At 46.3% G+C, this 15,338-nt stretch overlaps 1 protein-coding gene across 1 annotated transcript in view; it reads left to right on the forward strand.

Moving 5' to 3' along the window:
- Nucleotides 1-271: 271 nt before the first annotated feature.
- Nucleotides 272-15,338, forward strand: part of Siah3 (siah E3 ubiquitin protein ligase family member 3) — a 63,871-nt gene continuing 48,804 nt past the window's right edge. Inside the window, exon 1 of the mRNA XM_051161055.1 lies at nt 272-496. Coding sequence (XP_051017012.1) covers nt 362-496 — 135 coding nt within the window. The 5' untranslated portion in view covers nt 272-361. The remainder of the gene's footprint in view (nt 497-15,338) is intronic.

A 15,338-nucleotide genomic window follows, 5' to 3' on the forward strand; every position in this document is an offset into this window, starting at 1 on the left:
TTGTCAGCCTATCTCCCCCAGCATTATGTATGGTTGGCTGTAATCACAAGATAAATGCAATGTGCTGATCTATGGTAATGTTCAATAATACATTCTCCGCTAGGCTCAATTCATCAGGGAGTTTCAGTAGGGGAGGTATTTGTTATTGGCTGTCTCTGCACCTCAAGGATAACATTTCTGTCCTTTTGATTGGCTGCCTCGCTGCTGCAAGATTCTAACCGTCTTATTTTGATGATGACTATGAAGGCGCGCTAAGCCGGGCTGGAGCGGAGTGTCTCAGAAGCTGTGCTCCATTCAGAGCCCAAGGACTTACAGCTTTCCTCTGCTGCCTCCCTGTGCCAACAACCCCCCAAAAGTTGTGATGCTTTTCTTTACTCAGTGCTTTGGGGCTGTGTTGGATCTCATTCACCTCCGGTTTCAGCACTACAAGGCTAAACGGGTTTTCTCTGCCGCTGGCCAACTTGTCTGTGTGGTCAACCCCACGCACAACCTAAAGGTGAGCCATTTCCTCTATATGGTTTCGGACCATCTCCATGAGGGCTCTAGCCTTTTCTCAGGAGACTTCGATGCAAACAGTTTGCCGGTGCTAGGACCCCCAGAGCTCTGTTTGCATCATTCTCGCTCTCTGCTCTCCTCTCCGGTGGCTTGGTGCTGTTCCAGTGACTGTGTAGTGTTTCCTGGACTGGCAAGCAACAGGGGAGTGGGCTTGTAGTGTCGTTCCCCCAGGATCCTCCGAGGCGCGGCAGGGGAGCTGGGGGACAGGGGGGAAAAGACGGGGGAGGGGAGCCGAGGGGGGGGGGCCGCGCGCGGCAGGGGGCGAGGGAGGAGCAGGGGGAGGGGCGGCAGGGGGGTTGGTAGGAAGAGAAGGGTAAAGGTGTCCTTCCCTCCCTCCTAAACATTTGTGGCCCAGTTCCCTGGAAAACAAAATCTGAAAAGTTACCCAAATTGCTGTCTGTCCCGCCAGTCAGTACAAGGATTTGGCGGTAGCTATAGAACTGGACTGCTTTGAGACTGGACCCGGGAGTCGGCAAGGGGGCTGGCTCTGCAAGAGTTTGCCTTGTGCTCAAACTGCTGTGTCAAAGTGTGTGTGTGTGTGTGTGTGTGTGTGAGAGAGAGAGAGAGAGAGAGAGAGAGAGAGAGAGAGAGAGAGAGAGAGAGAGAGAGAGAGAGAGAGAGAGAGAGAGAGAGAGAGAGAGAGAGAGACTCTGTCTGTCTGTTGCTGGGAGGAGTTTAGCTCCTTTCCCTCCTGCCAGCTAGGTGTGAGCCTTCACTGAGGACAGCCGCCAGAGGAGGGCTTTGCTTCAATTGTGTAATAATGAAACCAGCTAGGAGCTGCGGCTGCTGCCCGGAGCCTGCAGGCAGCTGGCTGCCTAGTTGCCAGTGGCTGCCTCGCTGCTCGCTTGGTGCTGCCTTCTCTGTGTTCATCCCTTCCTGTCACTGTTCTAAGCCGAGATGCGGGGCTAGAAGGACCTCTACGCGGCACAGTCCAGATGGGGAAATTAATGAAGAGCCACTGCCTAGGGATGAGGGGAAGATGAGGAGTTGGGTAAGGGCATGCTGGGACAGCACGGGCTAAACTCCCCGAAGTTAAAATTGTCTGAAAAGGAAAAAAAAAGGGGGGGCAGGACGTGCTTGCCTCTCTCCACTGTAATGAGGGACAGGGGGAGGGGCTGTGTCTGCAGCAGCAGCGTCTGGGAGTCTGTCTCTGGGAGACCAAAGCTGCTACTCTGACCACGATGGTTGGGCAGTGTTGAGTGACGCTTGTGATGATAAACTCTCAGGATCCGATGGATGGTCCTCAGCCCTCTGGCTGCAAAAGAGTGCTTGTGAGGGGCCCCCATCTCTATTAATGGAAGTCTTTAAACTGACAGCTGCCTGTAGCCTCTGAGGCTCTATTCCAGGGGTAGGTTGATGGAGGGGACTTGACCTATACTGAGACACCAACTGGCTTTCTGTGGTACCCAAGCTGTGAGGAATCCACAAATGTCCCTGAAGCATTCATGTGTGCTCTGCCTCTCTCATGCTTAATCATTCATCTCTTTCCTCCTGTTCAGTGTTGCTGTTGTTGTTTTGTTTATATGGCTTGGTTTTGTAAATGAGAATTCTCTTCCAGTCATCCTTGGTACAGCAAGCACATAGTGTCCGTATTAAAAAATACTCTTGAATTCCATTTTATGGCCACTTTGGAGACCTTACTCCAATCCCATTATTTTGTCAACTTATATTAGATACTTCCCTGTGGCAGGAAATATTGTTTGCTCCTGTTTTGCATTTTAATACCTTTTAAGATTATGCGACATAGCAGTCCTAAAGTTTGAATATACGTGGTTCACTGACTGCACCCAGCGAAGGGGAAGGGAGGGTGCTCAGTTCCTGCTGGGAGGTAAGGCAAAAGCATCCATGTCTGTTCTTCACTGATGGCTGCTTGTTGACCACAGCAGTTTTGTTGCTCCAACTCAGGGGCCCAAAGTAGGGGTAAAAGGCTTTGAGGTACCTTTGGGTAGCTGTGTGATTTTGAATGACTCAACCTTTCTGAGCCTAAGCATAGGACTATCTGTCCTGCCTCCCCAGCAGGTTTCTGAAGCTAAGAGATAGTGTGTTTGGGGTGGCAAGTGGGGGAAATGAATAAATGTGTTTGTAGCAATCTCCCCTCTACACACACACACACACACACACACACACACACACACACACACACACACAATTTATAGGCTCTTCAAAGAGTGTCACTTAAAGCTTTAAGGTAACTTAAGACCGTGTAGGCAGGAACAAAAAATAGATGCCATGTGCTTTTAAGAAGTGATTTATTTTCCACGGCTTAGTTTTTCATATATATGCTCATTTGGCTTTTCATTTCCCATATAAACCCCTCAGGAACTTTGCTCATTAGAGCCTGACTGCAAGTAAACACAGTGCGTTCTGTGCCGTAGTGCGTGGGTCCGGGTCCCAGGACTGGGAAGGGCTAATGCAGGCAGGAGGGCTCACCCAGCAGCCATACCGCCCTGTGGGGCCTCCATCAGCTCCGGGGCTTATCTAGGGTTCAGGTGATGGAATGTCTACAGACCCACTTCTCAACCTGAAGCTGGCAGACAGCTTCAGGATTTATAAATGTTTCAGATTAGTTAGTTAATTAATTAATAAGAACCCCTATGTAAAGGCACCACTGGCCTGCTGATTAAGCTAAAAAAGTGCATTCAAACTCAGAAGAGCTCTCTTCCTAAACATTCATGTCCATAAATAGACCACAAAAAAAAAATTGCCTTTGCTATGATAAGCTGTGGTCTATGGGGGGAGGGGATACCTTTTTTTGGAGGCAAAAAAAAAAAGCTGTGGCAATGTTAACCCAAAATAGCTATTGATCTGTGGTGCTTCCCCACACTTGGTGAGACTGACTGGGACATGAAATGGTGACGGAGGCTGTGGAGAACAACATTGCTTTCCTGGGCTGTCTGGAGCTACAAAAGCAGCCTTGAAAACTTTTGGAAATGGTTCTGGGTTTTCCTAAGATTCCCACAAGCAAGTGCTGAGTTATGGCTGAGCAGAGACAACCACGGCCTGTATCTTCTCGGCTTCCACAGGTCACCTTCGTTAGCAGTCTCACTAACAGGGGAGTCCCTCAAACTGATGCCTCCTTTCCTTGTAAATGGAGAGCAGAGCCTTGCAGAGACTGCAGATATCCTGGCTAAAGCCCGTTTACCCGGAAGCCCACTCTAAGGAGTCCTTCAGAATGAAAGGCTGACCTGGAACACCAGGCTATTAATGAGCAAGAGACTCGCTCCCTGGGTTCCCCTGTGTCTGTTGGGCTCTGCCTATACTTATAACACTTGCTTAGATCAGGATTCCAGACGATGCTCCCCCCACCCCCAGGTTTCCTTTTCACCCCCATGGAAGATGCTCCTCCAGGGAGCTAGCTTTCAGGCTGTCTGCCTCCATGTGTTGCCTATCCCCAGGCTGCCTCTAGGCCTGTATCTGCTGGCCCTGCCCTGCCCTGTCTGCAGAGGAGTCAGCCAGTTCTTGCAGCCAGGCCTCTCCAGGGAAGGGTCTGCAGGCTCACCAAAGCCCCTCTGACCCAAGTCCTCAGCCCTTCCCAAGGCCACAGTGAGCTGAGGAGGCTGGATAACTTCCTCTTCTTAACCACAGCTTTGATAAAATGACTTTTTTTAAAAGAAATGCTAGCAAAATGCTTCTGGCAAACTTCCGAAAGGCCCTGTCTGATGCGTCACCCAGTGTCCTCCTCTGCATTGGGCTGGGAGGGCGTTAATACCTCGGCTCCCTGCCTCCATTCAGCTAGGTCCCTGCCAGTCTTCTTTCTTAAATCTCATTAATCTTGGGTTTACAAACAGAACACACACACACACAGACACACACACACACACACACAGACACACACATACACAGACACACACAAGTGCCTGGCAGATACAAAACCTAAAATTGGAGGGTGGGGGCGGGAAGCATGGTCCGGAGGAAGAGGTGGGAAAAGAGGAGTGGGTAAGAGGGAGGAGATGGGGAGGGAGAGGGGGGAGAGCAGAGGGAGGTCCTCTAAGGAGAAGAAGATGAGAAAGGAGAGATGTGAGACTAGCTTCTGCCTTTGCTGTGTGGAGTGATCTTAGGAAATCCCAAACTGCCCTGGGGCTTTGCTAATTCTGGCAGGGTGGGGGTGGGGAAGGAGGGGTGAATAGGGGGGTACACGTCACAGCAGGGGGTGGAAAGAGAGCAAAGGAACCGAGTGTTTTCCTAGATCGAAGGGCAGCCTTTGGAGTGTTCACCTCGAGTGCCCACTTGAAAGCAGCTCAAAGCTTTGCAACAAGATTGTTGAAGGGCTGGCATGCGGGTCATCCAGTTCTTACCCACATGGCCACCTCAGAGAGTCCCTATTCTAGTCTTCATGAAATTCCCCCAGGTTCTCTCCCAGCCCAGTTTGGAGCCATTTTCACTGCTTGTTACCAGCTGAGAAGTTGGGGGTGGAGCAGGCAAGCTAAGGTCCACCTTCTCCCAGGTTTATACCAACAGCCCTTTAGCCTCTATCAGGCCCTTGGTTCCTGCAAATATTCTATGACACTATGGGCACCAAACAGTCGTGTAGTTCTGTGGTAAACGGTGATTGCAAATGAAGCTCCTGAGCCGTGTAACAGGAGGCCCTAGGCCCTGGGTTAGCTGTGTGCTGGTGTTTGCCTTGCAGAACAGGCTGAAGCTGGAAGCCGGACACAGGTGAGCAAATGACCTTCAATCTGCATTGACCCAGCAGCCTTGAGCTAACTAGGCTCTCTCTGCATCCAAGGGGTGTCTGGGGAAATGAGACAACTGAGAACTTAAACTTCCTCAAAAACGCACAGAGGGGTCCGGGGTTCTTGGATGGCCTCTTCAACTTAAGACAGACTGCGTGGATTCCTAGCAATTAACATCAGAGGCGGGGTAGGGAGCAACTATTTGAGTCGGTGTTTTGTGCTTAAAAGGTCATCTTGCGCCTTTCATCCCAGCACTCATGAGGCAGAGGCAGGCGGATCGCTGTGGGTTCAAGGCCAGCCTGGTCTACAAAAGCGAGTCCAGGACAGCCAAGGCTACATAGAGAAACCCTGACTCAGAAAAAACAAAAACATCAACAAAAGTCATCTGGCCCCAAGCAGTGCAATGACTTGTTCAGGTATGCAATGTCACGGACAAGAGGTCCACCTAGGGATTGGAGACTCGCCTCCTCATGGGTTCTGCAGCTCAGGGAAATGATGGAGAGCGTGTCAAAGCAGGGAAGTTAAAGTTTGCATGCAGCCAGGGAAACTGGGACCACAGGGGGCAGAGCGGCGGGGGAGGTTGGGGCCCCTGTGCTATCTGTGCTAAGTCTTTATGGCTGCCACAAGCCACAAATGGCAGAGCTGGGAAGGAAGTGTTGTGTTTTAGCTGACTGTGGGATTTGGAGCCAGTGCAGGTTGGAATCCAACGCTGCCTACCTTTGAGCATACCTCTTGCTAGTTCCGAACGGACACACAATGTTTGTGCACATGTCTGGGGCCCGGGATAATAATTCAACTCGTGACACAGTGTGCCATGATCAAATCATGGTAATTCTCATTTCCACCTCCTCCAACATTGATTATTTTTGGGTTAGGGACCTCTGGACTCGAGTGATAACTATTGATCTTTGTGAGCCTCATTTCATTTGTAAAATGGGGAGTGGAGAGGGGAAAAACCAATATGGCCCAGCGCAATACCATTGCCTGGTGATCATGCGTGTTGTTATTGCACTTGAGTTTGTCAGAAATGCCTTTCCCATTTATTAAGTGTATACCATGGCTTGTCCTCGGCTGGGCAGGGGCACACATTCTGAAACCTTTGGCATAGTGTAAATATGATCCAGTTTCGGGGTTTAACTTCGAAGGGTGAACAAACTTCTCAGACTAGATGTTAGTAAGTATGATAGTTTGAAAGAGATGCCCTCCCCGCGCCCCCCACCACCACCATAATTCTCAGGCATTTGATATTTGGCCCTCAGTTGTTGTCTGTTTAGTGAAAATTAGGAGGTGTGGCCTTGTTGGGGAAGGTGTGTCACCTGGGTGGGCTATGAGGTTTCAAAAGATGAACCATTTTGAGTGTTCTCTGTGCTTGCTTCCTGTTTATGGCGGCAGATGTGAGCTCTCAGCTGCTGTTCCCACCACCTGTCACCTGCTACCTCTGTCCCACCATCATGGACTCTAACCCTATGAGACAGTAAGACCCAAACAAACCTCTGCTTCTACACTGCCTTGGTCGTGATCTTCTATCACAGCAATAGGAAAATAAGACAGGCAAGCCCGGCATGGTGGCAGACTCCTTTAATCCCAGCACTGGGGAGGCAGAGGCAGGTGGATCGCTGTGAGTTCAAGGCCAGCCTAGTCTACAGAGTAAGTCCAGAACACCCAAGGCTACACAGAGAAATCTTGTCTCAAAAAACAAAAACAAAAACAAAAAACAAAAAACAAAAAAACCCAAAAAACAGTCAAGTTAAGGCAATGGAAGATGTATCCATTGAAGGACAAAGTTTCAAAGCGGGCTCTTCAAGGGTCGGGGAGGTAGAAGGATGTTCTGATTCAAAGTCTAGGTCTAAATCATGAGGTTCAAAGACCAACGAGCCGGTCCAAAGTCACAGCTGCAGCAAGGACAGGTCTCATGCTCTGCTGTGCCAGTACCGTGAGGGAACAGGCACCTTGGTATAAGAAGGCGCCCTGTAATATGAGCCACTGGCAATGCTGGGCATATTTTAGAGGGGCTTTGCGCTCAGGATATTGCCAGCTGGGCCACCATGGGGCATCAAAGAAACAACGGTTTCTTTTATCTAGAGTACTGATGCAGATACATGACTCAGGCACATAGGAGGGTCCACAGGAAGTCACCAAAGCCAAGCAGCCACCACTCCAGATGGTCAAATAGCAGGACGGATCAAGTTCTGTTACCAAGGGCTACATTTTTACTTTGGCTGGGAGCCCAGGATGAAAGCACTGTCAAGAACCAGCCCCGGGGTTTTTAGCAGAACAGGTTTGTGTGTGTGTGTGTGTGTGTGTGTGTGTGTGTGTGTGTGTGTGTGTGTGTGTGTGTGTGTGTGTGTAATTTAAACTTGTGGTCTAACTGGGAATGTCAGTTGTACTTTCAAGAGATTATATCTCTTAATATGATTCTTGGGTCCTTTGATGTGTTTTTAAGTCACAAATCCATGATGAGGGATGTGTTCTGTGCTACTGGGCTGTCTCCACTAGCCCATGGCATCAGAATTCCACTAAGGAGAGAGTGGCCTAAGACGCCACCCCATCCCCCACCCCCTGCCACCCACGAGTATTCCCTCCTCCCCCAACACCCCGTGATGAAGCAGGAGAGGGTACAAAGTGAGAGGCAGGGGTCATCAAAAGCCATGTTTATGGAGAAAAGACAGTTGTCTTACCTAGAAGGTGCCATGGAGACAGAGCCCAAGCCAGCCTCCTTCTGATCTTGCAGACATCATGGCTCCTTAAAGTGTGTCACAGGACTTGACCAAGGTATACCAAAGAGTCCGAGGCAAGTAGCCACTTAGAAGCCCAGGTTTCTTTGCTGTAAATTAGGTATCCATGTGACATATCCCAGGCTGACCCAGGCCAAGTATCCTGAAACTCTCACGCAATCGTTTCTCACTGTCTCGGACATACTGGGGATAGTAAGCCATGGTGATAAGTCACAACTAGCTGCCATTCATGAAGGCTGGCTGTGTCCTAGAACTGTCCAGTGTGGAACTGAGTATTTAATTGTCATGAGATTGAGGTGTATTACTATCACACCCCACCCTACCGAATATCAAAATGGAAAGGGGTAACGAGCTGACCCAGTGCAGATGAGTTCTTGGCGGGTAAGCTTTCTCCTTCTTCCGTTCAAACCCTGTTCCTTTCGGCACTTTTTAGATGGTGCCCCTTTAAATCCACTCTTCACAGATCACAACCCAGGCAACTTGCCGAAAACTATACTGAACGCGCTCTATCTCACTGTAAAATACTGAACTAAGAGCGTGTTTCATCCACCCATATGTGTACACACACACACACACAGAGAGAGAGAGAGAGAGAGAGAGAGAGAGAGAGGGAGGGAGAGAGAAAAGATGCTCCAGCCCCTGTTGGACAATCCTAGCAGGCATTCTTGGTATTTCTCAAGGCTGCTGATGGGGCTGCACACCTGCAGTTTGCATTGACTTTGTTCTCTTCCTCTGCTTGCTGGAACCACCCACAAGCCAACTATCACCTCAGAGTCCTTATCTCGGGTTGTGCTGTGGGGAAACTCAAGGGAAGACTGTGCATGTCGCTTTTAGTTTCTGAGTTGTGTTTTTAGTCACCTTACATTTATTGAGCACGTACTAACTACCAAGCACTGTGCTACACAGTTTCTCTAAATTGCTTTGAAAAGGAAAAGAAAAGGATGGGGGTGGGGTGGGGTGTGGGTGGGCAGAGCCTTGTAACCCTTTAAAGATAATCAACGAAAGGAGTTGTGAATGTTTTGTTGACAGCCTTTTTAAGATAGCTCAGAACATTGGTACCAAATTCTTGTCCTCTCACCAAACAGAAGAAAGAGGTAAGTGTACGTGTCAAATTACAGGACCATGGATTCACAGTGCTGCTTCTAGGGGATGCAGGTCTGCAGTTTCTGAACTCCATTATAGAGGGGGAACTTCACGGAACTTTTGACACCTGGAAGTGGATGTTAAAATTAGAATGCATACCTAAGACACCTGTATTTCAGCCCTTCTCATGGGGTCACACCACAAGTTGTTTCTAAAACAAGAGACTGTTGAAGTTGAAAGGAAAACGCTATCACCTGCTATGCCACTGGTCTACATGGAACCTCTCACTAATACACAGCTCTAGTTAGCCAAGGGGAAAGGGATTGTCCAAAAATATCATCTCTCATAGGGTGAGCCACATCGAAGACTTCATCGACAACAGTGAGGCTGTCAGAGATGTCCTTTGCTTTCCCTAACAACAGCTGCTCCATCCCTAGGCTGCTGGATGAAGCCCTCAGGCTGGCAGACGCAGATCTGCAGAATCCTGCAATCATTCAGACTCAAGCAAATTGCCAAGCCTTTCAGAAAACGTTATGTGGTATTGATTTTTTGAGAGCCTCAGTGGAAATTTCGTAGAGAAATGATAGTTAGGAATGAGCATGCACAAGTGGGGGGAAGGAGGGGTCAATCACTGGACTTTTGGCTTGAGTGCGGTTGAAGTTCCTCTTGACAAGACAATTTAAAAATAATCACAAGCTATGAGCGTAACTACAGCTGGAACCAGCATTCAGTGCACCTTTTCCAAAAGACCACTCAGAGAAAAATACTTATTTTTCTCAAACACCAGTTAATTGCTGAGCATGATGGCTCGTGTAATCCCAACACTTAGGAAATTGAGACAGGAGAATTAGGGTGAGTTTGAGGCCAAAGAGTTTCCAGTCCAGCCTGAGCTAGAGAGCAAGATCCTGGCTCAAAAGACAAATGAAAACAAAAACAAAAGTGAATTTGCATATGCATTTTAAATAGCTATATTAGAGTCCCAATAAGTTTTAAATTACTAAATAATGTTCTTGGCATTAGCTAGCAAAACATCAGTGCCAAATAATATGCATTTGTGTAACTATTGGCCATCTCAGATTTTTAAATACCAATACATTAAGGAAGGTTGAAAGCTCCCATGCAATTGCCTTACAGGTGGGATACAGCAGTAGGCTTAGGTTACTGTGATAAACCAAGGTTGAAAGAGTTTGTTCACCTTCTGAATCCAGGTAACGGTCCATCGCCATGGGAAAGTCAGCATAGGAACTTGAGGCATGTTGTCACATCTCATCCAAGAGCAGAGATAGAATAATACGTGTGTGCAAGCCTCTTGGCCACTCCCTTGTTTGCTTTGACCGAGCTCAATTTCTCCATTTGTATATAGTGAGAGGACCCCTGTCTAGGGAATGGCGTTGCCCACAATAGACTTGACCTGGGATGAAATTTAAGACAATCCCCATAGATAGACCAACCAAATGTAGATATTTTCTAATGGAGACGCTTATCTCAGGTCATTCTAGGTTGCCTCAAATTTGACAATTAAAAGGAACCAGCACAGAAAATATAAGGGCCGGGAGGGCTTTTATCATCGTAGCTGTTCATGAACCTCACAGTGCTCCTCGTTCTCATTCTGTATGGTGAAATATGTTCAAATATTAACTTGACAACAGTCTCTAAAATCTATCATTAGGAATAGAAGTGTGCTGAGGCAGGGCCACTCTCCTTGTCTCTGCTTCCACTGGGATCTCGAGGCCAGCTGGCAGGCAAGCGTCTGGGTTATTCTCCATCTCCATCCCCCACACAACCACAGGAGTGCTGGCATTACAGATGCTCACCACTGCAGTTGGCTTTTTGAGGACTCTGAGGACCAAGTTCAGCTCCTCCATCTTGTGTGGCAAATGCCTTTACGTGCTGAGCCATCTCACTAGCCCGATAAGCATAGCAATTTAACCAGGGAATCAGAATTTGGAAGGCTGGACAGTCACCTCTACATAACCATCTTAACGTCTGCAAGAAACAGATCGATGACAGTTTAGAAACAACAGTGTGGGTCAAATGGCATTCATCTAAGATGTGCGCTCGTGTGAAAGTTCTTCCCTTGATGATGTCTGCTTTCCGATGTCACCTTGCGCTAAGTGGCCTATACATGAACAACTACAACTTTTGAACCTTCAGGTAAAAAGCTTTATCAGATAATGGGTTCCTTCAGAAAACTTCTGAGAATATTATTCACATTAGCAAAAGTGTTACCAGTTAGAAAAAAAGAAGGTTATGGCTGGTGGCAGTTCTCTTCTGGAGCCTCTCACTGGGGTGTGTTTTACACTTACTTTAACACATATATTTTCATATATATGTATACACACACACACACACACACACACACACACACACACACACATAAAATCTCCATTGTGCCTTTCAGTTAATTAATTACAAACTGGAAACTACAAAGGAGACCATGCCATAGGTATGTAAAGAACACCCTTTTAAGAGAGGTCCCTCGTGGACATACACAGAGAACAATAACATTATTGCTTATAACGTTAAAGTATAAGTAAGCACAACATTAATAATCTGATTTATGATACCATATCACACACCACGCAACCTCTAGAAGATGCCACTTGTGGTTTGAATGAGGATGGTCCCCATAAGCACATGTGTTTAAATGCTTGGTTCCCCATTTGGTGGAACTGTTTGGGAAGGATCAGGAGGTGTGGCCTTGTTGGAAGATTGTTTCACTGGGTGTGAGTTTAAGGTTTCAAAAAGCCTGTGCCATTCCTGTTCCCAGTGTTTCTCTCCTCTCTCTGCCTTGTGCTTATGAATCAGGATAGAAGCTGTCAGTTACTGCTCCAGAGCCACGCCTGCCTGCCTGCCGCTACACTTCCTGCCAAAATCATCACAACTCCCCCTCTGACACTGTAGGCCCACAAGAAACTGTTTCTTTTGTAAGTTGCCCACATCATAGAAAAGTAACTAAGACACCATTGCACACTCATGAATAACTGAAAAACAAGTACATGACATGTATAATTATGCACAAAGTTTTGACATTACAGACTCCCTGGATGGATCCAGGACCAGTGATGTTCTTGATGGCGTACTAGCCTTTGGATAACAATCTCCTGGGCATCTTTTCAAATTGCTGATTACTGCTTTTTGCTACCAACACTCTGAGGCACTGTATCTGAGGTGGGGACACATTTGGATTCCCGATTGATCCTTGGGGGATGTGGTAGAAATAATATTCAGAAAGCCTTCCATTAGTATCTCCCTAAGAAAATAATACCCAAGATTGACAGAAGAGACTTGCACGCATAACTAGGTACCCTGGCTCATCCCTTCCTTTGGAAGTCTACATCAAGGATGCCTCTTTCCCTGGCTCCCAGCCTGTCACATAAGAGCAGTCTTTGCATTGAGAAGGGCAGGAGATAAGAAGTGCCTTTCCATTTTGCCCAGGAAATGAGTAGGTACATAATAGAAAACAAACACTCACAGTTGACAGTGTTTACACAGCAGCGTCAGAGTTGGCTCTAGTGAAACAGAAATAATGAGTTTCTCACCAAAGTTTTCTTTTTTTGAATGGAAAAATCAATGAACTTTACCTATCAGACACAGAAAATAACTTATGGTGATTGTTAATATGTTTGGGAATCTGAATCACATAGGCCTTTCAAGAAGTATGTTTTATTACATAATTATAAGCAACATTTGCTTCCCTGTGTATTTCTACAAGGGACCTCCATTATAAGGGTATTTCCTTTGTGGTTCCCAATTTGTAATTAATTAACTGGAAGACACAGTGGAGACTTCATACACACACACACACACACACACACACACACACACCCCAGTGAGAGGTTCCAGAAGAGAACAGCCACCAGCAATAACCTTCTTTCTTCCTAAGAAACTCTTTCATTAATGTGAATCATATCCTTAAAGGCTTTCTAAAGGAGCCCATTATCTGATAAAGCTTTTTACCAGAAGGTTCAAAAGTTGTAGTTGTTCATGTATAGACACTTAGCACAAAGTGACATCGGAAAGCAGACATCATCAAGGGAAGAACTTTCACACGAGCGCACATCTTAGATGAATACCATTTGACCCACACTGTTGTTTCTAAACTGTCATCGATCTGTTTCTTGCAGACGTTAAGATGGTTATGTAGAGGTGACTGTCCAGCCTTCCAAATTCTGATTCCCTGGTTAAATTGCTATGCTTATCGGGCTAGTGAGATGGCTCAGCAGGTAAAAAGGCATTTGCCACACAAGACGGAGGGTCTGAACTTGATCCTAAGAGCCCTCAAAAAGCCAACTGCAGTGGTGAGCATCTGTAATGCCAGTACTCCTGTGGTGGTGTGGGAGACAGTGACAGAAAAATAACCCCACCCACAGAGAGGGAGAGACAGACAGACAGACAGACAGACAGACAGACAGAGACAGAGACAGAGACAGAGACAGAGACAGAGACAGAGAGGCAGAGATCCTTCAGCCTAATTTCTTCTTGTTTCTTCTTTGAGCATGACTAAGAAACCACAGCTAAATCCCCCCGGAGTGACCAACAGCCACCTACTTTGCCTATGCTCTAGCATCTATATACCCTCTGAAAAGAAAATCCCAGAATTCCAAATGTCACATAATCTCAGAAGCTATCTGCAGCTGGCAATACCACACCTATACCAGAGCATGGGGCAAATCATAGTCAGCTGTTGCGGACAGTCAGAAGCAGTCCCACATCCCCACACCTGGCAAAACAAAAGCATTCTTCTATCTCTGTTTTGTTTGTTTGTTTGGTTGGTTGGTTATTTGGCTGGTTTTGGGTTTGGCTTTTCTTTTTTTCTATTTTTGGTTTTGGTTTTTCAAAACAGTGTTTTTCTATGTAGCCTTGGTTGTCCTGGACTTGCTTTGTAGACCAGGTTGGCCTTGAACTCAGAGATCATTTGCCTGCCTGAGTGCTGGCATTATAGGCATGTGCCACCACACCCAGCTATTTCTGTGTTTTTAAAGAAACCAAAATCCTAGAATTCTCATTACATACACACATATACAAATAATTAATAAATAAATAAAACGTAAAATTACTATGATTCTCAAGGTAAAAAACACTATTATAAACTGTCATTCAGAACACTCTTTATGGTGTTTGGGTGTATAATGTGGTGTTATGCATTTGTTTCAGTGTTTATTAAAGTATATCAGTATCTTATTAAAGTATTTTTCGTACAATCTGTTGCAATTGGCTAAAACACTGTGTCTAAGGATGAAATACTCTTAGATAAAAGGATCTGCAGAATAATTTAAATTTGTTATCAAATGGTGGAAAAAAAGCCATTCCCAGAATTAAAGCCCCAACTTTTGCCTCATGTCTTAGATAGGGTTTCTACTGCTATGATAAAACACCACAGCCAAAAGTAAATTGGGGAGATAGGTTCTTTTCTATCTTACAGTTTGTTGTCCGTCATTGGGGGGATGTCAGAGCAGGAACTCAAGGCAAGAACCTGGAGGCAGAAGGTGCTCACTGGCTTGCTCCCCATGCCTTGCTCAACCTGCTTTCTTATACCACTCAGGACCACCAGCCCATGGGTAGCACCACCCACATTGACTGGGCCCTCCTACATCAATCATTAATGAAAAAAAAAATGCCCCAGAGCTTTGCCCAGGGGCCAATTTAAGTGAGAGCATTTTCTCCCTTAAGGTTCCCACTTAACAAAAACTCTAGCTTGTGTTGAGTTGACAGAATACTGGACACCACAGCCTATTTACACAAGAGAAAACTGAGGCATTGGCAACCTGTCAAAAGACCCGTCCCATGGCTGGGAGGTTGTGGCTCCTACTTTTAATCTTATTGTAAAGGCATGTTTCTCTTTTCTGATCCCAGAATAGGTTGTCTGGAAGCTTCTACAAAGAGCCCAGCTCCCCCAATCCAGGCTGTGTAAAAATTCATAACATTTTTGAAGGGAACCTTTGTCACACTTTCACTAAAATACCCAACTAACAAGTGTCTCAGAGAAAAAGCGTTTGTGCACCAGATCCTTGCTTTTTTTTTTTAATTAAAAAAAAATTTTTTTTTCAGATCCTTGTTTCTAAGTGGTTTTCTGTATCTTTGGCAGACAAAAATGTTCGAAACTTGGACTGACCCCCCCAACCTGAGACCTGGAGCTGTCTGGTCAATATCTGACTTGCTTTTCCTTAACTGTGGGAAATGCAAACTTTCTCTAAGCACTAGGATGACATCTCATAAGCTGTTTTTCCTTTAGGGTTAAAAGAAAGAAAAAAAAAAAACGATAGACGGGGTGGGTAAAGATCTTTTTTGT

The sequence above is a fragment of the Acomys russatus genome, chromosome 18 (assembly GCF_903995435.1).
Source record: "Acomys russatus chromosome 18, mAcoRus1.1, whole genome shotgun sequence".
NCBI classification, from domain to species: domain Eukaryota; kingdom Metazoa; phylum Chordata; class Mammalia; order Rodentia; family Muridae; genus Acomys; species Acomys russatus.